Source organism: Microdochium trichocladiopsis (genome assembly GCF_020744255.1).
Source record: "Microdochium trichocladiopsis strain MPI-CAGE-CH-0230 chromosome Unknown B0I36scaffold_1, whole genome shotgun sequence".
NCBI classification, from domain to species: domain Eukaryota; kingdom Fungi; phylum Ascomycota; class Sordariomycetes; order Xylariales; family Microdochiaceae; genus Microdochium; species Microdochium trichocladiopsis.
The window spans coordinates 682,209-704,580 of NW_025763544.1; the positions used below are offsets into that span (position 1 = coordinate 682,209).

General features: G+C 52.5%; 8 protein-coding genes across 8 annotated transcripts; 6 read left to right on the forward strand and 2 right to left on the reverse strand.

Annotated features, from left to right (window-relative positions):
• Positions 1-373: 373 nt before the first annotated feature.
• On the forward strand, positions 374-809 carry B0I36DRAFT_235321 (Tetratricopeptide repeat-domain-containing protein; the record flags this gene model as incomplete). Its single annotated transcript, XM_046149390.1, has 2 exons — positions 374-464; positions 592-809. 2 exons carry the CDS (start codon positions 374-376, stop codon positions 807-809), a joined length of 309 nt encoding a protein of 102 aa, XP_046017839.1.
• Positions 810-1,579: 770 nt separating this feature from the next.
• B0I36DRAFT_234298 (P-loop containing nucleoside triphosphate hydrolase protein) lies at positions 1,580-2,635 on the reverse strand (the record flags this gene model as incomplete). Its single annotated transcript, XM_046149293.1, has 2 exons — positions 1,580-2,544; positions 2,590-2,635. Coding segments are annotated over 2 exons (1,011 nt in total), but the record flags the coding sequence as incomplete, so codon positions are not given.
• Positions 2,636-3,594: 959 nt separating this feature from the next.
• On the forward strand, positions 3,595-5,760 carry B0I36DRAFT_235085 (kinesin light chain 1; the record flags this gene model as incomplete). Its single annotated transcript, XM_046149373.1, has 3 exons — positions 3,595-3,985; positions 4,035-4,661; positions 4,709-5,760. 3 exons carry the CDS (start codon positions 3,595-3,597, stop codon positions 5,758-5,760), a joined length of 2,070 nt encoding a protein of 689 aa, XP_046017841.1.
• Positions 5,761-12,149: 6,389 nt separating this feature from the next.
• On the reverse strand, positions 12,150-12,569 carry B0I36DRAFT_230248 (pectate lyase superfamily protein-domain-containing protein; the record flags this gene model as incomplete). The annotated part of the gene is made up of 3 exons (XM_046149128.1): positions 12,150-12,298; positions 12,382-12,415; positions 12,510-12,569. Coding segments are annotated over 3 exons (243 nt in total), but the record flags the coding sequence as incomplete, so codon positions are not given.
• Positions 12,570-14,893: 2,324 nt separating this feature from the next.
• On the forward strand, positions 14,894-16,505 carry B0I36DRAFT_390488 (glycoside hydrolase superfamily; the record flags this gene model as incomplete). Its single annotated transcript, XM_046161393.1, has 4 exons — positions 14,894-15,053; positions 15,221-15,344; positions 15,401-15,988; positions 16,016-16,505. The coding sequence occupies 4 exons, from the start codon at positions 14,894-14,896 to the stop codon at positions 16,503-16,505; spliced, it is 1,362 nt and encodes a 453-aa protein (XP_046017843.1).
• A 789-nt stretch (positions 16,506-17,294) lies between these two features.
• B0I36DRAFT_357173 (uncharacterized protein) lies at positions 17,295-18,410 on the forward strand (the record flags this gene model as incomplete). The annotated part of the gene is made up of 4 exons (XM_046157761.1): positions 17,295-17,784; positions 17,854-17,894; positions 17,967-18,129; positions 18,202-18,410. 4 exons carry the CDS (start codon positions 17,295-17,297, stop codon positions 18,408-18,410), a joined length of 903 nt encoding a protein of 300 aa, XP_046017844.1.
• A 244-nt stretch (positions 18,411-18,654) lies between these two features.
• B0I36DRAFT_357174 (uncharacterized protein) lies at positions 18,655-19,044 on the forward strand (the record flags this gene model as incomplete). Its single annotated transcript, XM_046157762.1, has 2 exons — positions 18,655-18,780; positions 18,847-19,044. 2 exons carry the CDS (start codon positions 18,655-18,657, stop codon positions 19,042-19,044), a joined length of 324 nt encoding a protein of 107 aa, XP_046017845.1.
• A 579-nt stretch (positions 19,045-19,623) lies between these two features.
• On the forward strand, positions 19,624-21,130 carry B0I36DRAFT_309347 (uncharacterized protein). The gene has a single exon (XM_046152122.1). The coding sequence runs from the start codon at positions 19,643-19,645 to the stop codon at positions 21,002-21,004; it is 1,362 nt and encodes a 453-aa protein (XP_046017846.1). The 5' UTR covers positions 19,624-19,642; the 3' UTR covers positions 21,005-21,130.
• Positions 21,131-22,372: the final 1,242 nt, after the last annotated feature.

Here is a 22,372-nt window from a genome sequence, read left to right on the forward strand (position 1 = left end):
CTGTAGGAAGCTCTAGATACAAAAGATGAAAAGGCGAGAATGGATGTCGCGAGAGCGACCCTGCACGCGGTATGTCGCGTGAGTTATCTGCGAGGCAGCAGTCTAGATCCGTGACGTTAAGCATGCTGCAAAATGGCCCGAGTTTTGGGTCAAGGGGTCCTGGACTGGTCCTTTAATGATAGCGCACCGGTCCATGAGCACTTGCTCGGCGCACATGATAGGTGGGCCCTGTTCTGGGCCACCCCGAAATGATAAAAGGCTATGTTCTGGACTGCACCGAGGTCGATGGGCAGAGACCGAGGAAGTTCAAGCGAAAGAACTCGAAATCTGCTCAAGGGCACTGTGGCCGGGACCTCCTGACACGTGGAGTAGTATGGCCAATCTGGCGTCGACGTACCGGAATCAAGGCCGATGGGCAGAGGCCGAGTCGTTGGACTTACAAGTTATGGAGATAAAGAAAAAGGGTACCGGGGCCGGAGCATCCCGACACGCTGACCAGCATGGCTGAGCTAGCGTTGACGTATCAGAATTAAGGCCGATGGGCAGAGGCTGAAAATTTGCAAGCAAAAGCACTTGAGATCCGCTTGAGAGTGCTGGGGCCGGAACACCCTGACACGCTGACCGGCATTAACAATCTTGCTTGTACTTGGAAAGGCCAAGGTCGTCATGATGACGCATTGGACTTGATGCGCCGTTGCGTCCAGCTCAACGAGCAAGTACTTGGCCCACATCACCCTCATACGATGTCCAGTCTTTGTGAACTAGATATATGGCAAAAAATCGACCATTCATTGCGGCAGCACAGCTAGTTTCGATGACGAACTTTCCATCCAAAACGCAGGTGGAATGACAGGGACAGAGGTACGCTGTCAGACTCATCAGACCAAACTGCAACCACAGCCTACTACATCCAGCGAACCACCTACACTTCCTAATACACCACAGGATACTGGACTTCATAATGGTACTCAATACGCACGAAAGTTTGCTGGCCCATTTAAAGGAATGCTGGTTGACAGCGGTACTTTCATTAATGTTGGCGGGAAGGAATGCATTGAGTTTCGCGTTCTGTACGAGATTATTTAGTAGTTGCAAACGATGTTTCGTCCACCAAATCTAACCCAATTAATGTTAACTGGCTTAGCGGACTGCAAAGGTCCCGGTACAAGACTTGTGCGGTCTCCGGTGTTGGGCCTAGAATCACTGTCCCCGCGACCCTTGTGGGGAACCTCCGGTGAGCAACCTCTTGCAAGGCCCCACCAAATGCAACAGGGGACCGGTTCGCATAATCGCAAATTCCGGTCGTAGCTGCCCTAATCTGCTGAAAGGGCCATTGGCTTTTCGCTGGGGCCCCAGTGACCCCGGGTTCAGCCCGAATGGAGGAACGTTGTACTGTATTCTCTGGTGGTGTGGAAGAGTGGCCAGCCAGTCGACGAGCCCATTCATGTGGTGGGAATGGCCGTGTCCTTGTTCAAAAACCGTGGGAGGCCTTCCAAACGCCGGAAACGGTTCCCTTCTCAAAATAGCTACAATACGTTGATATGGCGATGCGAGCAAGAAGTAGCCGTCACAGAGACTTTCAAGTCGCTGCGATTTTGCACTCCAAGAGTCGGAACATCACGTCCTTGTCGGCGTTCGGACGCTCGATTTTCTTGTCTACACGGCTAGCCCGGATGAGTGCCTGATCTAGATGGTCCAAGTCATCCGTCGTCATTATGAGCAGCCGACCCTCATGTGACGATACGCCATCGAGAGCGTTGAGAAGCTCCGATAGCGACAGCTTCCCTTGAGATCGGGGCCGGTCCCGGGCGGCATCTTCCTTGGCTTGGCTGATGTCCGTTTCGCTTTGCCGAGGCTGCGCTAGACCAACAGCGTCCACGTCTTCCAGCAGGAGGACACAACGAGGCGGGAGTTCCGCAAGCAGAGAGCTTAGGGAGTGGCTTCCGACGGCAGAGATGTTGAGGATGTAGACGTCCAAGTCAAAGCGCCCCGCCAAAGACAAGCACAAACTGGACTTCCCGGTCCCAGGCGGCCCGTAAAGCAAGTATCCCTTTCGGTAAGGGATGCCACGGCTGAGATGCCATGCGGGAGCTTCCTGATGCAAGAAGCCTTCGATGTCCTGTATGAGTGCCGCCTTCACCTCCTCATTCATGACAACAGTGGAGATTGGCCTGATGCTTTTCACGTGCGTCCTTTTCCGCTTGCCATCATAGTGTTCGAAGATAGTGGTCTTGTTCTTGGTCAGCTTCAGGACTGCTGGGGATCCAAAGCACGAGACCGTGACCACCTCCTCCATATGAAAGCCGAGGTCTTTCTCCACAGAGCGAAACCAGAACAAATACTTGTTGTAGACGAAGTAGGACATTCCCTTCCAAGGAAAGTAGTGCAGAGGCTTCTTCTGCGTCCTGTTCTCATCGCCGAATGACCGTCTCCAGCCGACTCGGACGAGAGACGACCGTGCCCTGTGAGCGAATGGCTGAGAGGTCAACCAGAGACCAACCATGTCGTACGCTTCACTGGAATATTGGACGTGGACCGTCGAAGCTGCTAACTGTTAGAAGATGTCTTCAAGCCGGCAAGGGGACGAACCAAAGTGAGTCTCCGCCACGCCCCAGACATATCTGCAAACATGTCTGCATCACCAGAAGAACTGGTGTTAGGCTTTGGCGCACGTTTAGAGGCCACAAGGCTTTTTGAGGAGCGCCAAGACCTGAGGGAGCTTGCCGCAGCTTGCAAGCGGCACACTGCTTCGTCCATGAGGAGCTAGTTTCTCACACTCTAGCTGCGTTCGCTTGTCTACAGGGCGATATATACACTCTATAGCCAGTAGTCTGGACAAGACAAGTCAAAATCACTAAGGTCCTCACAAACTCATCCTACCGTGACCACTCTTCTGATGGGGTCGTTCCTATCGTTTCAGCAAGTCTTTCCCAGCGGTCGCAGGTGTCTTGCCAAGGGTGGGCGTACTGTCTGCGAACGACGCTCCGCAGCGGCCCCTGAAGGATACCCGCCGGTTCGGAAGCTGGGTTGTTTGGCTTGAAGGAAGAGCAGATGACTCGGTATGGGCTACGCATATTGAACCGTCGAGGAGGAAAGCTTCGCGCGAACGGCTTGCCGTTGTCGGAACAGTTGAGCCGAAACCAGTCCTCGGTGTGCTCGATAGAGGCTGCTCACGCTCGCTGTCTACAGCTCTGCCCTGGCCATTGCATCCACTGGTTTCTGCAGCTCCCTTTGGCTCATAGTATCGATGAGTTACAGCCACCTTAAGGATGCCGCCCACTTCTCCGTATCGCTCACCCTCCCACCTATGGTAGGTGCCTTTGGGAGGTTATGGCACGGGTGACTGTCCCCCAGCCAGTAGACATCTTGAGAGAGGACTTGGATTGATGCATCATCCGGCTCACGGCGCCACACGTGTCATACCTAATGTCTAATAGGTTGGATTGAAAAGTGCCAAGGTGGTATTCGTGCCACACCAGCGCTTCAGAACGCAAGAGTATTGGCTAGCCTCCTGAAACCCCTGCGGCCGAGAAACGGTTGCAAAGACCTGCGCCCCGAGGTTAGCAATGATTTTCCGTTAACAGACCGTTACACATGGTTCGAGCTGCATCATTTCCAAGCTGCGAAAAGCCCTGCAATCGACTACCCCGAACCACGACGAGGACGTTTAGCCAAGAGCTCATCGCCCCGCAGATTGTCGAGTTCTACTCAAAGGAAGGGATCTTCTTAGGCGATAAGAGGTCACTGGAGGTTGTCATACGCGACGTGACAGGCATTCCTACCAGGGCTTTACGAGATACACCATTATCCGACTTTACGACTTCTGAACGCGAGGCGTGGATACGCAACCGGGAAACAAAGTATGAGGAAGACATGGTATACTCGCTGCTTGGGATATTTGGCGTTTACATGCTACTCATCTATGGCGAGGGTCGCGAACAAGCACGGAGAAGATTGCGAGAGGAGGTCCAGAAATCTGTGAAAGGTAAGACGCCGCTTGGCAACAGAGGATTCATGTTTACTAACACACTTAGGCACTCACTACAACAAGTTCTCGATCAGCTTCAGCCTTTCTGGCGTCCCCGAGACTCCACATTTCGTAGCAAGAGACGGGGAAGTAGCCGAGATGCGAAGAATGCTATGCTCGGATGGAAGCCGTCGCATTGTCGTGCTACATGGTCTCGGCGGCATTGGCAAGACACAGCTGGCTGCGACGTATATAAACCGATATCGGGACGAGTACTCGGCCATCTTCTGGCTCAATATCAAGGATGAAGCGTCCATCCAACAGAGCTTTGCTAGGATCGCAACGCAGATCCTGGAGCAGAATGCCAATGTCGGCAGCCTCAAGGGACTGAACCTACAGCAAGACCACGACGAGATTATCCAGGCCGTAAAGGCGTGGCTCAGCTTGCCAGGTAACACGCGATGGCTCATTGTGTATGATAACTACGACAACCCAAAGCTTCCAGGGCGGAAATCCGATGCAGCGATTGATATACACCAGTTTCTGCCGACGGCATATCAGGGCTCAGTGATAATTACAACACGGCTGTCGCAAATTGACATAGGACATCACATTCGAATTGAGAAACTCAAATCCGAACACGAGAGCCTACAAATACTTTCAAAGACATCAGGCCGAATTGGCTTACAAGATAGTGAGAATCTCGTGGCACTTAATATTCGGCGACTAATGGCGTTTCAGATGGTGATGCAAAAGACCTTGTGCGAGAATTGGACGGGCTTCCACTGGCTCTGGCTACTGCTGGAGCATATCTGAAGCGCGCCCCGATCAGCATACCCAAGTACCTTCGATACTACAAGGAATCTTGGGCAAGACTTACTGGTAATCTGCATCTCGGATCCTATGCAGATCGTACCTTGGCTACAACATGGCAGCTCTCATATGAACATGTTCAAACACAAAACCCACTTGCGGCTCATCTGCTCCAGTGGTGGGCCTACTTCAACAACGAAGACATATGGTATGATCTCATCCAGGCTAGCAACGAAGACGGCCCCATGTGGATGAAGCAGCTTTCAGGAGAGCTCAACTTCAACGATGCGATGGGCGTACTCTACGACTACAGCCTTGTCGAACCTACAACCATATTCCAGGAGATACAAGGGTACAGTATACATGGTTGTCTGCATTCATGGACGGTCCATATATTGAACGAGGAGTGGGACAGCGCCTTGAACAAGCTTGCAGTCGAAAGCGTGGCGTCGCAGGTTCCATCCAACATTGAAGCTGAATATTGGCTGCTTCAGAAGCGACTAATTCCACATGCAATCCGGTCTTGTTCAACAGTACGGGAGAGCGATATTCCTTCGAACTGGGCTTTCCATTCTCTAGGCTATCTTTATTCTGACCAAGGAAAGCTGAACGAGGCCGAGAAGATGTACTTGCGAGCGCTCCATGGATACGAGAGAGCTGTGGGACTTGATAATGTCACGATATATCGACCAGCGATTAACACCCTTTCGAACCTAGGATCTTTACGGTTTGAACAGAACCGTGTGAGTGAAGCGCGGCGATATTATCGACGTGCTCATGATAGCCTTGAGCAGCTCCTCGGGCCATCGCATCCGGCTGTCCAATCAGCGCGACAAACTCTCGAGCTTACAAATGTCGCCGTTGAAGCTGTGACGTCTTCAAGTGATGACCAACATTTGGCAGATCCAACACAACCCCAGGTGTCGAAGACGAGGCGACAAGAGAAGCTGAAGCGGGTCCTAGGTCTTCATATGAAGTAGAAAAGTCAGCAGGATGTCATACAATGTACCGCATTTGCCATGATTTCAGTTCAACGTCACGAACAAAGCCGCTGATGAAATTGCTGCTCTCTTGTCGGCTGAAGAGCCTTTTGTGGCCGGTAATATACGCACGCTGTCATCCATAATGAGTCACAGTTTTGGGCTCGAGCGGGACGTACTTGATTGCTGAGGAGCTGGGACTGATGCCGCTCCTGCAAAAGTAACCCACCACGATGAACTTTATTTCTAACAGGTGCTTGTTGTGGGGCTATCTGCATAGTGCATCTCACAGTGTGCCATAATCTACTGGTCCGTGCGGAAACATTAACTAGTGTCTAAAAAGCGGACACATGTGGCGGTCACTACTGTAGTGTTGTCTTGGTGACTCAAGTGCCTCGCCTAAGCCCTACCACGGCGTTGGCCTACTGACCTGCTTAACTTTGGATAGGAGCACGAATACCCATAGCAGAATTCTCGGTTGGGGGGCTCACAAGTATTTCTACGAGGTACAACTTTAAGAAATCCAGGTATGATATGAGCTTGTACGTATTGAGAACCAGTACTTCCAGTCTAAGACGCTAGCGGAGACTGCAGTGTCCAGTTGTGAATCGCCTGGAAGACTTATTAAATAGCGACAGGTCTTCCCGCCATGCGCTGAGAGATAGATTTCTCCTTGTATTTGACCGAGTCTACTTCACAAGTGGTTGTGGTCTGCAATAGCGTATCAGACGCAGGGTAGCGATTAGGCTGTATGGTATTCCGTCTGGATACTCGGCCCTAGCGATTATCCTCGATAGTCTCAGGAAGTACTATACATAACTATAGCAATGGGCTTATGGTAATGTAGTATTAAATGAATTCTAATCCATAGATGTCCCGTCGGACTGGGGTAATTATCAGCGTATTCGTTATTATTATATAACACACTTAACGGTGACTTATGTATTATACATCGTAAGTATAACGTACTCCACAAGGGAGTGGGACAAACAAGGGAGTGGGTCACTTCCGTCCTACCTACGCGACAATATATAAGAGAAATCAACCACAACGCCTCAAATTAATTCAAACTATTCAGAATCCTCTTCTTCAGAGGTGGACTTAACTTTCTGACACGTACGCGCATTATGGCCGGGCTCCCCGCAGACGCCACAGCGTCGCGCGCGCGTCTCTGTCCTCGTACGGCCACTATGCTGACTCGTTTCTGCCCTTAACTGCTCCGTCGCGTCAATCTGGGACTTTAAATCCTTTGCCTGATCAATCGTAAGGGACCCTCCTTTCTGTAATTGCTTTCTCTTCGTACGGCGACGGCGGCTAAGGCGGTCATTTGCATCTCGAAGTTCGGCGAGTTTGTGGCGTACAAGGGTCTGCTCGTGCACCATTATCGCGATTCCTTTATTTAGCTGCCGTAAGCTTGCAATTATTGATGAAGGAGAGCTACCTTGATGCCGTACGATACGATTCTTGATGTATTTAGTCTGGGATTCGGCTTTAATCGGGTTGTTTGGCGTCTTCGAGACCTAAGGTGGCGGAAGGCCTGTAGTTGAACTTGGCGGAGTTGGCGTATGAGGCTTTACATCTAGCTGCGAAATAACATATTCCGGGTCGTACGGTACTAGGCCAGTCGCTCTAAAGCCTGCCTGTATATTTGACTTGGTAATTGCAGCGTTGTACGCCTTGTAAAAGGCTAGGAGGAAGTCTTCCTTCGCGATGTGGGTAATATGCGCCCGTATGAGACCTTCGATTTCTTTTCCGTACGCCCGTTTTAGAGGTCCGAAGTACCCGACATCGAGAGGCTGGAGCTTATGCGACGAATGAGCAGGTATATAGAGCGTAATTATGTTCTGGTCCTTGCAGTATAGCTCGAAATCGACTGAGTGGTGGCTCTCGTGGCTGTCGAGGATAAGGAGCCGGTAAGCGCCCTTCGTACGGCTCTTTGTATGAAAATCGAAGTGTTTTACCTATTCGAGACCTTTCTCATTCGTCGTCCAGCCGTTTTCAGTAAGCGTAATTACCCAGTTAGGCGGTAGAGGGCTTTCGGTCGTCCAGGAGTTGAGGTGGACCTTCCCTGCGAAGATGATGTACGGCGGAATCGAATTGCCGGACGACCCGATACCCTGGATTACTGTAACCCATTCCTGATTCCCTTGTTGTACGGCTCTTGGCTTGCCGCGTCGATCGGAGGTCGTAACCACAGTCTCGGCGGAGATCTTACCTATCGCGAAGCCCGTCTCGTCGAAGTTGTAGATATCGTCATTGTAGATACCGTATTCGCGATTATATTCCGTACGAGGGTAAACCACGCGCGATACGCGTCCGGATCTTCGCAGAGGACTCTCTGATAGTCGATTCTTCGATTAAAACGCGTTCGGAGCTCAGGTCGTCGTCGTACGAAGTTTGCAGCCCAGTTGGTTCCGACGCGCGGCGCGTCGCGTACGCGGAAGAGTCGATCCGCCATTTCTCGAACACCACTAAGGCGCGGTGGAAATGATCGCGAATCTAGGTCGATTACGTATCGTACAATGCTGTTCTCTTCGTATGAGGTCAATTTCTGGCTTTGTGGTCGTGAATCGCGCTTTGCAGGTTGACCATGGTATCGTCTGTGGAGTGTTGATTTCGACACGTTGTATATCGATGCAGCTTTACGAATCGTCAATTGTTGGTTTGTTTTAAGCGCATTAAGCGCTAGAATCAAATCGCCTTCAGTTGATTGTCGTGGCATAATTATTGGTGGAGGAAAATAAGAAGAAAGAGAGTGTCTTTCAGAAAGCAGGAAAGTGTCCCACTCCCTTGTTTGTCCCACTCCCTTGTGGAGTACGTTATGTATATTGTTTGGGATTTTTTCGCATGCTTTGGAGTGGCCGCGGAATATGACACCAGGTCGAAGATCTGTACGGAGTCTTGCTATGGATTCTTCGTCTATGTATTTGGCTTCTTTCTTGATTTCCAAACGTATAAGTTCGCGGAAGGCCATCAAAGTTTCGGAAGCCACGAAGCTCCGGTTTTTAACTCTTAGCCAGATCCCCACGGTATAGAGTTCATTTTGGACTATATTATCTAGGAACTCAGACAACGCGGTTTTCAAATAGTCTTCGTACCCACGTAGCTCCTCTTCTATAAGTTCTCGATTATCCGTAACCTTGCCTTGATGTCCTTCTTGTTTGGCAAGGCTCTTCACCCTCTTCGTCTTTGTGCCCGTCTTAGCTCTTGGTGCAACATTAAGCCTCATAGGACTCATTTTGCTCGCAGTTCCGCTAGTCTTCGGAACGCTCTCTTTGATTATCTCCGTAGCGCTCTTCGATTGGAGAGACAAGATAAAGTCTTTTATCGCCCAGGAGTTACGGCTAACTTTATTCACCGCTTGGGCCAGTGGCAGGAGGCGTTCGGCCTCAGTAGCCCCGGTCTGCTCGAGTATGAATCTGCCTACGACAGCTGCAAGCTGTAGATAGGGTTGGCTCGTTTTGTGGCGCATCTCTTCGAATTTGTTCTTTCTATTTCCCGCTTTCCATTTTCTGATTATGTTATCGAGTCTTTTGGGCGATTTATCCGGATCGAACTCCTCCCGAGCCAGATTCCGGCGGTACTTTTCGAAAGTCTTCCAAAGGGGGTGAAGTGTTTCAATGCCGGACCAGTCTATCTCAGTTAGTTCGCGGGTCAAGTCTTTGATACACGTATGAGCTGCAAGTCGCTTAATCTTGTGCAGCCTGCCTTTTCCAATTAAGTCCATAACCTGTAGAAACCGGAAGTTTTCCGATACTTGAAACTCTGTTTGTTCCCATTGTTGAACTCCTATTTGTTCCCATTGACCATTGATGTACGAACGAATCCAGAGTTTGATTAGCGATGCAAGGGCGTAATATGCCTTTACGTCCTCAATGCTGATTTTGGCGTATTCTCTCGCAATGTGCTTAGTAACGAGCGTGAAAAACGCCCGCAAGTTGATCTGATCTATCCCAACTTCAGCCTCGATTAGTTTCTTTACATCCTGATTCTCGGCAAAAGCTCTAAGCTTCAGCAAAAGAGATTCCAGCGGTAATTGACTGGCCATTCTCAAGGCCTGATCTCGTTCTTTTTTAAAGCTTGCCAACTCGTGGATCTCAGTCCAATCCTTTGCAACAAGCTCTTGAAAAGCTTGCGTGACATGGTTTTGCATTTTAATAAGAACCAGTACTTTCAGCTGGACCCGTTTGTACTCCTCCGCCGCGTAGGTTCCTGGGTATATGTACCCACGAGCCAACTTGGCAAAAAGGAACTAGCTCCACGTAAAAGGTTTTACTGAGTCACACAATGTCACGCATCCCTAACCTAACATTGACCAAAGGGATGTTTACGGAACCGCCAAGACTATATAGTTAGAATGAAAAACACAGCGGATGAGACCGCGCTAGCCGTCGATCATTGCAGATTCAGCGCCGAATTAACAGGCGACAAAAAAAGGGTACTAGTTAGGGACAACAAAAGAGTACTAGGAACCTATACCTGAGGAATTTAGTACTATAGTACCTACTGTCTGATTCCAGGGCGCTTTTTAGCTAAATCCATAGGACCCGCGCGCGCCACCCATCTCCGACAGCATCCCTGCATACCGTGAAGTCTCGCTCGTTCTCTCTCTGGACATGTCATGTTCAACGAAAGGTCTGTGCACGTAGCAGGTCTATCTTATTCTAGCCCCCTTTCCCGCGAATTTACTCAACACGCTTTACCCTGGATTTCTTTTCTACCCCCATATTTTTCACTAAATGTGATCCACCGATATATCCAAAAAACCGACAGCAGCCGGGTAGCCTCTAGTAGAACGATGCGCAACCAGTCTCTAACTGACTCCGCGACTACGCTGGAACGCGGAAAGGATCCCGACCCGGTCTTAATATACCTACAGCTTTACGCCGACCTAACATACAATGTCCTCATCTGCTGTAGACCCAAATGCCGATACGCTATTTCACCATACGGAGCCCAGTGTCACAATCCAGCCTCCGGGGTCAACCGACTTAGATTGATCGCTGAAGTACAAAGGAGGTGACTATCTAGAGTAAAGGGAATCCAGTTGACCATATACTTTTGTCCTTCATCGCTGAGTTTACGTGGTCACCCCCTCCTGTATGACGTTCATGCTTCTGGTGATGACCGTCAGTCTTGGCGTGGTGACGGTCATGTAGCCGTCACGACAGCGCATATTGGTGTGAAGCTGAGCGTGGCTGACTATCGCCACGTGGCTATCGAGCTATGTCGACACATTCGAAGACTAGTCACTCAGCAGCTCGAGGTTGATATGGGTGATGAGGCCAACTGTGACAACCCGCAGAACTTTGAGGACCGGCTTACTGGCGAAGCACGCAGGCAGAACAAGGTCGAGTACGTTTGGGGTTTACAGGCCACGATCGCGCCCCATGTGGCCAGATCGGCTTGGCAGCCCTGCGAATGCCCCCTCAGGAGCGACAAAGACTGGAGTAATGTTGATTCTTCCTATTCCGCGAATACCTGGACGAGTGGAGGAGGACGAGCTTCCGAGCACCAATTCGAACATGTGAGGACCCCCGGGGCTCGGAGCCACCGCCAAGATGCATCCGAGCCAGCACTACTGGCGAGGCCGGGCAAGTGCTCCTGTGTCGGACTGTTGATATCGCTGGAGGAATGCTTCTTCGCAACTCTCAGCAACCAATCCTATGTCCCTTTAGAAGACCCCTTTCGGTCTCTCCATAGAGTGTATGGTTGCAGTGGCTTCGGAGTCATGGATCGCTTTAGAAAGCCGGGTACAATACATAGTAGTTCACCAGCATTTGACGAGACCTTAGGCTGCGCCGCCAAGTGTGCGGCAACGGAAGATATCTTGACAAGGATAGAGGTGCACTGACCAAATGTCAAGCTGCCGTCCAAGAGTGATACACGCGATGGATATGCTTGAAAGATAGAACACGCTGGATCATACCTGTAATTGGGCTATCGTGACCGCCCAACACACGACGCGAGGATCCCGGCACAGTGGGGCTTTCCAAAAGGAAGAGGTCGTCCTTGAGTACGCCTTCGTGCACCTACCTATTAAAAAGGGCCTTTACGGCATCCTCCTCCCATCATAATATACAATAGCTTTGGGTTTTCTAAACTCATTGGGCTTCTTTGAATTCCATAGAAATCCACTACCGGACTCTCTATTCGTGCGACATCTAGCTGGTGTCCTGAACGGAGGTGGGCGGGAGACTGAGCTGCTTCCCGCGATAACGGGGCGGTCTAGGGGCTGATGGGCCAGCACCACGTAGTCGGTTAGCCTTGCTCTATAGAGCCCGAGTCTCTATGGTCTTCTGCGCGCCATATCCGTGGCTGCAGCATAGTAAAGAGGATTGGAATAGCCAAAGCCTTACATTTCCGAGAAGCTCCGTGTTCGGGAAGTGCACGATTGGGCTGGAGATGAGGTACATACCGCTAGGGACGTATACTATGGCGGGCCGGGTCGTCACACCTACACATCGCGGTGTCTTACAGCGTTCTCCGTCGGAGATAGCCCGGTTGAAGGCTTCTATGTCGTCCGTTGTGCCGTCGCCTGCATGTCAAGCATGGCCGTATAAGCGGATCTGAGAAGTAGGCAAGGGGGTGTATTAGAAAGGGTGGAAATGATCAGCTCACCCTTCGCGCCATAGTCCATCACGTTTCTCCAGACCTACAACAAGTTTAGCGAATAAGATCCAGGCGTCCAGTTTAGTGACGTTCATAAGATACGCCCGATTGAGCAAGGCAAGTTTGCCAATACTAACCTTATACCCTTCCGGCGCAAACGGGGCTCTGCCGTTTTGCGAAATCGTCTCCATCCAGAACACTAGCTTAGCCGCTTGCCTCTTAGTGATGTTATCGGATGGGTCGCCGGCCGCGGAACCGGGTTCAATAATCTCATCGCCGTCAGCCCCCACAAACGTCCAGAGGCCATTGTCCGTTTGTATTAGCTGTGTCGTTCTTACTCCCCTGCCACTTTTGTCGCAGCTCGTCACCGAGATCAAGGACCCCAGTGTCCAAAGCAGTACTCGCGATCTTGGCGACCAATTTGGCAGCCTCTGCAATATTGTCGGGAATGGTATAAGTACCCACATCACTAGTTATACCGTTCAACGCTCTCTTAGTGCCGTGGCGCGCCCACAGAGTCGTGGTATTGCTAACGATATCCAGAGGAGGGGCAGGCTGCTTCTGTCCTTATACCTCTGCTTTATTCGGACGTCGATAGCGGATAGTAAGCGGGCTTCGCAGGATCTGGCCGTTCACGTCCCGGAGGACTGCCTGGGCCCTCGAAACGAGATCTTCGACGCTGCCCGCCCCAGTGGCATTACTTGCCGTGCCATTGGTGGTGATGTTGCTCTGCCGTGCGTGGATGTGATAACTATTATGGATCGCATGGTGTTGATGATAGTTGTGCAAGGCAGCCACTGCACCGATGTTTAGTGTTGAAAAGAAGAACGTAAGGCAGACCACAAGCGGCTTCATTGCGGAGACCATCGTGGTTCATACATGAACTAGTTGTGAATCGTCTGCCACAGGGAGAAGCTCAGAGCTATCGTGAATTGATAAACCCATATAACTAGGATAGTTCCTGCGGACGCGAGAACGCAACAAACTTGCAGCGGGGGCAACTAGTCAGAGCAGAACCACCAGATGCCAATCTTGCCAGAGGTTTGTGTCAGTGAGGTTTGGCATCCCTCCCATCCAAAGAGTGCGCATCCCAATGCACGGTCTCAGGTGCCAACGCGCCGCACCACCAGTCTCGGCCAGTTTCCGGGTTCCCGCCATGCAGAGTTATTGTCTTTCGAGGCCTGCATGTCTTGCGGATCGACGTAGCCGCGCGAACCTTGCCGACCTGGCCTTCGAGCTGGGATTGCCGGCCAACAACAAACCCCAGGCGGTAGGTCTACATCGCCACATCCGCGGCGAACAAAAGTTCCTCGCAGCGCCCCTCAGTTCGCCTGATGTTGGCCGGTGAAGCGAAGAAAACTCTGGATGTGGCCCAACATGGATTCACCCGGAGCTTTCTTAGCTTTCCTTCAACCCTCGGCATCTCCCGGCGGCCTGCAGCGGAACCGCGGATATGACTGTGAGCCAAAGATAAGACCCTAAACATGTATAGCCGTGTGGGGCGGAGCTAAACCCTGACCTAACAATGCACGCAGGGAATGGAGTGAATAATAACCCCTTGTCGCCCCCGGGGACGCCAATTTTGCGCGCGCATGCAGCCCTGTCTTCAGGGTTCATCTGAGGTACATCGAGGTACACGACGCAAAGCACTGGCCGGCCACGGGTGATGAACCGCGCCTCGATCCATTGTAATGCCGCGCCAAGCATCCCAGCGCCAACAGCTGAGTAACATGGGCAAAGCAAGCAGGCCCCACGAAACTCTATCAGGTGATATTGAACAAATGCGCGACACGACCAACATCGCGAAAAAGGAAGGTAGTCCGTGTACCGGGCCCGGTGCCAAGAGAGCAACAGTAGGTCCCTGGCAACCAACTCTCGGAATGTGTTCCCCGTGGGAATGCATAAACCATTGGCAAGGGTCCGCCAAGTGAGCTGGTCGGTGATCAGGAATGGTCGCAGAATGAAGCTGCACTACATACATAGTATCAATTAGAAACTTCCCGGGATCTAACCTATGACGGGCCGCTCTCCGGCCACGGATTGTGCTCCGTGTCGCAGCCGCTCTCGAATATCGTGGTTCCACTTTCAAGCCGCATACTATCGGCAGCGGCATATGTTCTGGCGGTATGAGGCTTGCTTCCCTGTGGTACGAGGGGCCTGTCAGACCTCTGACGCATCACGACACCGCTCCTGTTGGTTGCAAAACTCTGCGCTGGCCAGTGGAACCCGTGTCCGCTGCCGACGCTCCCCCGGTCAGAGGTGAAGGGTTTTTGCGGTTTCCAGGACGGGAGAAGGGTGCTGCTACAGCTTTGCTTGGCAGAAGGGCCAGACTGGCAGGATTAGATCCACGTCTTCGGTCAGGCTTTGCCCCTTGAGTCTCAGAGAAATCAGAGCGTAGGGGTCCAGCGGCGGGCTTCCACATATAGGGTCCGGCGAGCCTGTAAGGAACAAGGCTCAGCAAGGCTTGTGAGAGCCATCATCCTACCAGCGCTCGAGCTTTGGTGACCATTGTCAAGGCGCCATGAAGGCAACCAACCCGTTACTTCTCGCAGGCCTAATAGCCTGCACTCTGTTTGCGAAAATCAGCAGTGCTCAAGACTGCAGCAAGACCAAGCTCTGTGCCACGGGTTACTGCAGCAAATTCGGCTTCTGCGGCACGACGGACGAACACTGTGGCGAAGGTTGCTAGAGCACCTGTGACTTCGAGCTTGGCTACCATGCCAGCAAGCTATGTGCCACAGGGTATTGCAGCAAATTCGGGTTTTACGGTCTTGGACCTGATTGTGAGTCGTGATCCTGTTCGGGAGACCTCGTCGAGTAGCACAACATCACTAATACGTGGCGTTAGTCTACAGCCCCGAGAATTGCGTTTCCGGGTGTCAGTCTAAATCCTATTGTAACCCAGGAGGTTATGGGCCCGACTATGTCGAGATCGAAAAATGCCCCCTCAACGTCTGCTGTTCCAAGTTTGGGTACGTGAACACGGAATCAAGCAGCCTGGGCGGCACAAGCTAACCACTATCGACAGCTTTTGTGGAACGACAAGCGAGTTCTGCGCTGGAAAGGAAGTTGCGAGGCCTCAATGCTCCAGTGCCGGCCGGAAGGTCCAGCGCGTCATTGGCTACTTTGAGAGCTGGGCTCCGAAGCGCGCCTGTCAAGCCTTTCAACCTGAAGACATCCCTGTCGGCGTCTACTCGCATCTCATCTTCGCGTTCGCGGGTATCGATCCCGTCACTTTTGAGATCGTCCCTGGCTCTCCAGATAACATTGACCTATACCCACGAATTACAGCTCTGGAAAAGAAAGATCCAGACCTCAAAGTTCTCATCGCAGTCGGGGGCTGGGCATTCAATAATCCGGGCCCTACTACAACGACTTTCTCAGACGTTGCGAGGTCTCCTACGAATCGAATCAGGTTCACCCGGTCTGTCCTGAAATTCTTAATCACCTACGACTTTGATAGCGTTAACATCGATTGGGAGTATCCTAGCGCCGAAGACCGCTCCGGCCGGCTAGAGGACTTCAAGAACTTTCCCATCCTCATATCGGATCTCCGCGAGGCGCTCAACATGTCGGGCAGAAACATCCTCACTCTAACGACACCTATCTCCTACTGGTACCTTTAACATTTTAATATTGAGAGCCTTATCAAACCTATCGACTTCTTTAACGTCATGTCCTACGACTTACATAGCATTTGGGATAAAGGCAGCAAATGGCTTAGAGACTTCCTAAATGCCCACACCAACATAACCGAGATTACAAACTATCTCGACCTCTTCTGGCGCAATAACATTAACCCTGCAAAGATAACACTTGGCCTAGCGTTCTACTCTCGAACATTCACCGTCGCCGATCGGTCATGTACGACACCTAGGTGCAGGTTCGACTCCGGCGGCAATCCGGGTCCTTACACGCGTGATACTAAGGGGGGCACGCTCTCTATTGCGGAAATCAGCGACTTGCTTCCCAAATCCTCCAAGCCCGTCATCGATGAGAAAGCCATGGTAAAGATGACAGTTGCGAATGGGAATCAGTGGATCGCCTACGACGACCTGGACACGTGGAAGCTCAAGATCGATGCGGCGAATCGGCTGTGCCCTGGAGGCGTCATAGTCTGGGCTGTGAGCTAGGACATACCGGGGACCGGCCAGTACTCGCGCGAGCTGCAGAAGGCTACGGGTTGGAAATCGGCCGCCGTCGGGTCCATAAGGGACGACTTTGAGGATCCTAATGCCCTGCTTACCATACATAGGCCGCAGTGCACGTGGACCGACTGCAACCAGAAGTGCCCCATCGTCGATGGTGCCCAATGGACGACTATCAAGCGGTCCGATCCAGACGGCGGCGGCGAGGCCATGATGGATAGCACAAACTGCGTTGCAGGCCAGTCTAATCGACTGCTGTGCTGCCCACCCCAGTTGCCTACTTCCTTCGAATACGGCTGGTACGAACACAACGGCGGCTGGTGCCACGGCGAGTGTCCTTCAGGCATGACCGAAGTTGGCTCCCTTTCCCAGCACTGCAAACAGCAGAATCCGGAGAATGGAAGATACCAGGCGGCCTGCTACACGATGGCGGACCCAAACACCAAGGTGTTTGAGCAATACCACTGGAATGGTCAGATGAATCATTACGATGGCGATTGCCCTGGTAGGGAGACCAGTCTCTTCAGCTCGTAGTCCGGAAGCGGCGCCGTGACGTGCCCAAGCTGGGATCCGTGGATGACACTATACACTCGATACGACCGGCAGTATTGCCGCACCGCAACTACCCTCGAAGGAGCTGAATGGGATAAGTGCGACTAGTTTAGGAACACGGGCTCGGTACCCGCCGACGCCGGGCCAAACCACTGCCAAGGTGGCTGCCCAAACGGCTGGTCCAGGCTTGCACTCCGGGACAAGGACTGCCACACTGGGGCGATGGCTTACTGCTGTCTCTCTCGGTATCGATCGGACGCTACCCCCCAAGAGAGCATCGAACATACGGGCAAGCTCCTCGACAGCTTCTACGACTCTCCCACCTGTCCGAACGACAACGCCATCTTTCGTAGCAAGTCAGAGGCGTTGTTCACGCTTGGCGTCGTTAGCACTATACTTATGGGCTACGACCCGATCATCGAGCGGCAATGGGACAATCACATAGCCCGGGGCTCGGGCAAGTGGCCTGACCTCACGTCCAGCCGTGTCCAGTCCCTCTTTCAAGCCATGCGGAAGACAGTGTCGGGGCTGACCGAAAAGGCGCTGGGCCGGCCTCTGTTATGTGATACTGATCAATGGCAACGTTTTACCGCCGGGGGTGGCTTCTCACAGTCATTCACGAGCAGCGGCCCCGTTTACATTATAAACTTACTGGCCGAGGATCCTAACTACAACGGAGCTGATGATGGGGGGGATGACACCATCAGCCGTGGTTAGGCTGCTGAAGTCTCTCTGCGGGATGAGTTTAGGAAAGACCGCGAAGTATTGGACCGCAGGTCAGACCGCGACCCCATCTTCATTAACTGGACGAGCAACACGATGGTAGGTGTGGTTAGGCAGTGGGCCTACAGAGCACACAAATATCCATCCGGGCGGAACGGCGATAAGCTTCAGGCCGCGACAGGCAATGCAGATCGCTTTAGGTACAACAATAGCAACAATGGGGGCAACAATGGGGGCAACAACGGTGGCAACAACGGTGGCGGAGTTAACTGCGAGTTGTGTATCGATGTTCGGTTCAGCAAGCAGACGACTATCAGCACGGTCAGGTTCGTTAGTAAGTAAAGGATACTGTTAATCGGCCAGTCTATCGACACCAGACTTCAAAAAACTGACTCCCGACAATCAGCTGAACACGTGGTGGAACTCCAGAGCATAAAGCAGTTCTTCATGTTCTGCTTAAATGGCTACCACAAAGGCCTTCAACGAGATAGCTGGCCGAACCTACCAGACACACTGGTTGGTAACATCGATTCGATTTGGAAACCGCACGGCAGTAACACCATGGACATGATCCGGTTGATGGATTTCATCATAGAAGGTAACACCGGCTGGTAGCAAGATAATCGCGAGACTCCCGTCAGCGAGATTCTGCACGCTTTTGGTTCAAATGAGAACCCGGTCGTTCTCCGCAATCTGCTGAGCGACATCAATAGCATCAAAGCAAAGGCAAGTCGTTCGCGATGATGGATTCTCCGTCCCACTGGCTTCCGAAAACTCCTCGCCCTGTATCCCAGCCTTTGCTAAGATCATACCCAGGTCGATCCCCGCTTATTAAGACTTGTGAACTAACTCAAAGTCCATGGGGCGCATGATTTTGCAGTTGTGGGTCATCCATGCCCCGATATCTACCGGGAAGGTGACCGAGGCTGGCGGCGATGTGTTGAATAAAGGCGGTTACGAGGCTGCGATCAATCTTTGGAAGAAAGTAAGTCCAACCACGCCATCACCACTAACTAACAGAGAAGAGGCTAATCGTATGGTCAAATCCTAGGTGCTTTTCGTCTGGGACTATCTCCACGGCGTAACGGATGTCCTCGCGGGCATCGTACGTGCCGTCTCGGGCATTCTCTTCCGTGTTAACGATTACTGGTCGGACGAATACAACAACGGCATTTCGCTGTACCTCGCTGAGCGGTGGGAGGAATTCTTTATACTGCACTTTAGTCGTATGCTGCGCTGGACCAAGTAGTACATACGTCACATCCTCATTGAGCCAAAGCAGCGTAAATGGATCGATCACCTCCTTTCGGGGACAACGAGCCTGCAGGAAACCCTAGACTTGGTATGCGCTATCATCACCGCCCAAACCATTCTCCGTCGTTTGGACGCGATCGAGCCTATTCCCGACAGCACGTTCTCGAGTAGTAACGCGCGGCTCGCCATGTTATCCATCGAGCAGATGTAGTTTCTGCGAGCAACCTTGAGTTGTCTAGCAGGACATCTGCAGTATTACACTAGCCGAGATATATAGCTTTCATCAACATCATCTTATGGTTGCTTGCCGAAGTAAGTATTGCCGAAGTGAGTATTGCCGGAACACGTAGCTAAAGCGCTTGACAGCGCCTTTGATGAGAGGAAAGCCGACGAAATGCCACATACAGTTTGTGCTAAGACAGACGATGTGTAGGGTAGGGGCTGTTGTGGACAGGGGTTTCGATCTAGTCTGGCGGCCAAGTAGCCCTGGGCCGGCATACAAGAGGGCGGACCCCTCGACTTCGAGAGGTCCTGCCCGGGTTCTCTCCATCACCAGATTGCTCCTATCATATAGCGTCCCCATCCCAGCAGCCATGCGAGACTGCTACTTTCCCGACAGCATGCAAACCCACGTCGAGTCGGGCCTTCGTCTCGATCCGGGAGACTGGAAGCTGAAGCACTCGTTGGCCGATTGGGACTTGATTGAAAAGGCAGTGGCTTGTAACGGCGACCCAGTCTCTCTCAGTGATGGCGACCGCCAACGACTGTTGGACGTGTGCGGCCCATTCTGGGGCCGTGCTCTTGGCCAGCCGGCCTCACTGACCCCGATCGAGCGCCGAATCGCCAAAGGATGGCCTTCCGAGGATGTCATAGCTGCGAACGTCGCCAAGGTGGCACCGGGACTCACGCCAGAGGGTTTCCTCGCCAAGGTGGCTGAGGGCGCAGACTGGATGACTCTGGCACAGACAGACCTCGTCGACCAGCGCTTCAACCTCCTGAGGCCAGGACAGCGCCGCACGTGGTACAGCATGGCTCACTTTGACCGCTACCGGGCCGGGTGGCTGCTAGCTTCTACAGAAGAGCGCAACGCTTACCGCAACTCCCAGCTCAGAGGCCAGCTGCTCCGCAGACCAGGCTTCGTCCTTGACGAGACTACGCTGAACAAGAAAGCTGAGGCAGAGTGGGAGAAGCACCATAGTCGGCTGAAAGACCTGCGAGACCAGCCACCGTGGATCAAGCATATTCTCATATCCAAGCTCTGGGGTGGATTTCCGCTCCGCTATGGATTCCCAGTCTACTTTACTAGCGAGCTGCACACAGCCCTCGAGGAGAAACTGGTGTACGGCCGCGCACTGTACGGTAACAGTGAGAAAGGCAAACTCTTCGAGTCGCCCGTGGTTTTTATTGCATCATATCTCAGGAGCAGGATCTTCCAGTTCGGCAACTTCGTCGATGTAGCTAAGCAGGAAAGCTCCAGTCCGAGGGACGTCTGGATAGCCCAGCGCCTCAAGGACACGACGAACTACATCATCTCATATACCCCTCTGCCACAGGACGATGGTGCCAGGATCCGATATCTCCATCGGATGGTGCGATATGGCGGAGCTCTCGAGGAGGGCGAGAAACCAATGTGGAAATCCCACTGGCTCGACGAGCAGTATCTTGTTGTCCTCGACACTGCCAGCCTACCGCCGGTGTCCGACGTCTTGAACGACACAGACAACTCCACCGATGTTGCCGCCTGGTTATACGACGTCGACTGGGATCCCCCCACGGGTGCCACGCATGATGATGACGGCTACGCAGGTAGAGTCAAGGTCAGCCTTGGCTATCACCTCTATATCGGGCTCTACCCGTTCTTACTTCGCCCGGACTTCACCCTGAAGAAGGTTTGGGCCATCAAGTCATCCGACGATTACATGTACCGAATCAAAGACTTTTCCGCGATAGCTTAGCCTAGACAAGGAGAACACGGGTTATCCAGCATGTCTGAGGGCGTTGGCGAGTCCTCATGATAACACAAAAGCTTTTGCGACAGAAGCCCACTCCCTTGGCAGCGTGATCGTTATTTAGTTCTTGCTACATTTGCTATACAGAGTGCATGGTCACCTTTTGAGATCTCCTCGAGCAGCCGAGAGAGACGGGCAGGCTGCCCATTGTAGCGCGGGTCACGACGCTGACGGGACGTGGTGGGTGGGGAGGTCGTCGAGGCTTGACGGCGGCGGTCCTTGTTGTCCCGATCTCCTTCCCATCGGACTCGCCGTCCTTTCCTCTGACTTGGATCCGGTCAGATGACTCGTGACAGGCAAATATGCAGGGTCTTCTCATTAGCGTGCAACTGGACGAGGCTCGGCTTGGGACTCAGCCCCACCATCATGCTCCGCGTCCGTATTCGCCAGGATCAGGCGGGCCGGCAGGGAAGTGCCTGCGATTAAGGGGACTGAAGAAAGCGCCAAGGCTTGCAGGGCAGGGAATAATCCTGTGGATGAGCTGTTGGTCGGGCCAAGTGGTCCTTAGCATATCACGCTAGGCGCGGCCAGAACATGAACGCGGGAGGTTGCAGCTACCCTGTCAACCAACATAATGGCACCTTGACGGTAATGGTAACCGGCTGGAGGGGCCTGTGCCGGATGGCCATTGGGTAACCACGGGCGCCCCTGAACGGACTCCCCTAGATCTGCACGACGACGGAGCGGTCCGAGATGGTTATTAGTCACGTCCAACAGGTACATGGAGGTACAAGTCGTGCCTGGGAGCGCAGAACCCATTAAGGTTATCCCCGACAGGACAGGCCTCTGCCCCTATTTGGCGGCGGAGGTATCATCGACTTTTCCGGGGCATCCAGCTCTGGGCCAACATCGTCCTCTCAGGTGTTAGTAATTTTGCATCGCCTTTTGTGGCTCTCCGGTGTAGATACTCGTGACCGCCAATCTCGGCAGGCATGGATTTACATAAGTCCGCGACAATGGGCGCGCATATAGATGACCGAGTCTACCGAAATAACTCCAAAAAGCCACCCGTGCACGGCTCGACTGAAGGGACTCCATATCCTTCGTACCAAGGTTGTGAACAATCCCTAAGCCCGCAGGACTTTCCTTCTCGAGACACACCTGACAGACCATGTAGTGCAATACGGAAGGCGACGAACCCGGTAGCTTTCGTAGGCTAGCATACTGCTACGAAGCTGAGATTGGATGTGCTAGGGGAATCTAGGAACTTTGTCGCCTTAATGGAGTCAAAGGTGCGGTCTTTCTGCGTCAGCCTTGGTATATAAAAACCGCGGATGCTCAGCGTGCTCCAGCTCAGAGACGTTTAGAACATCG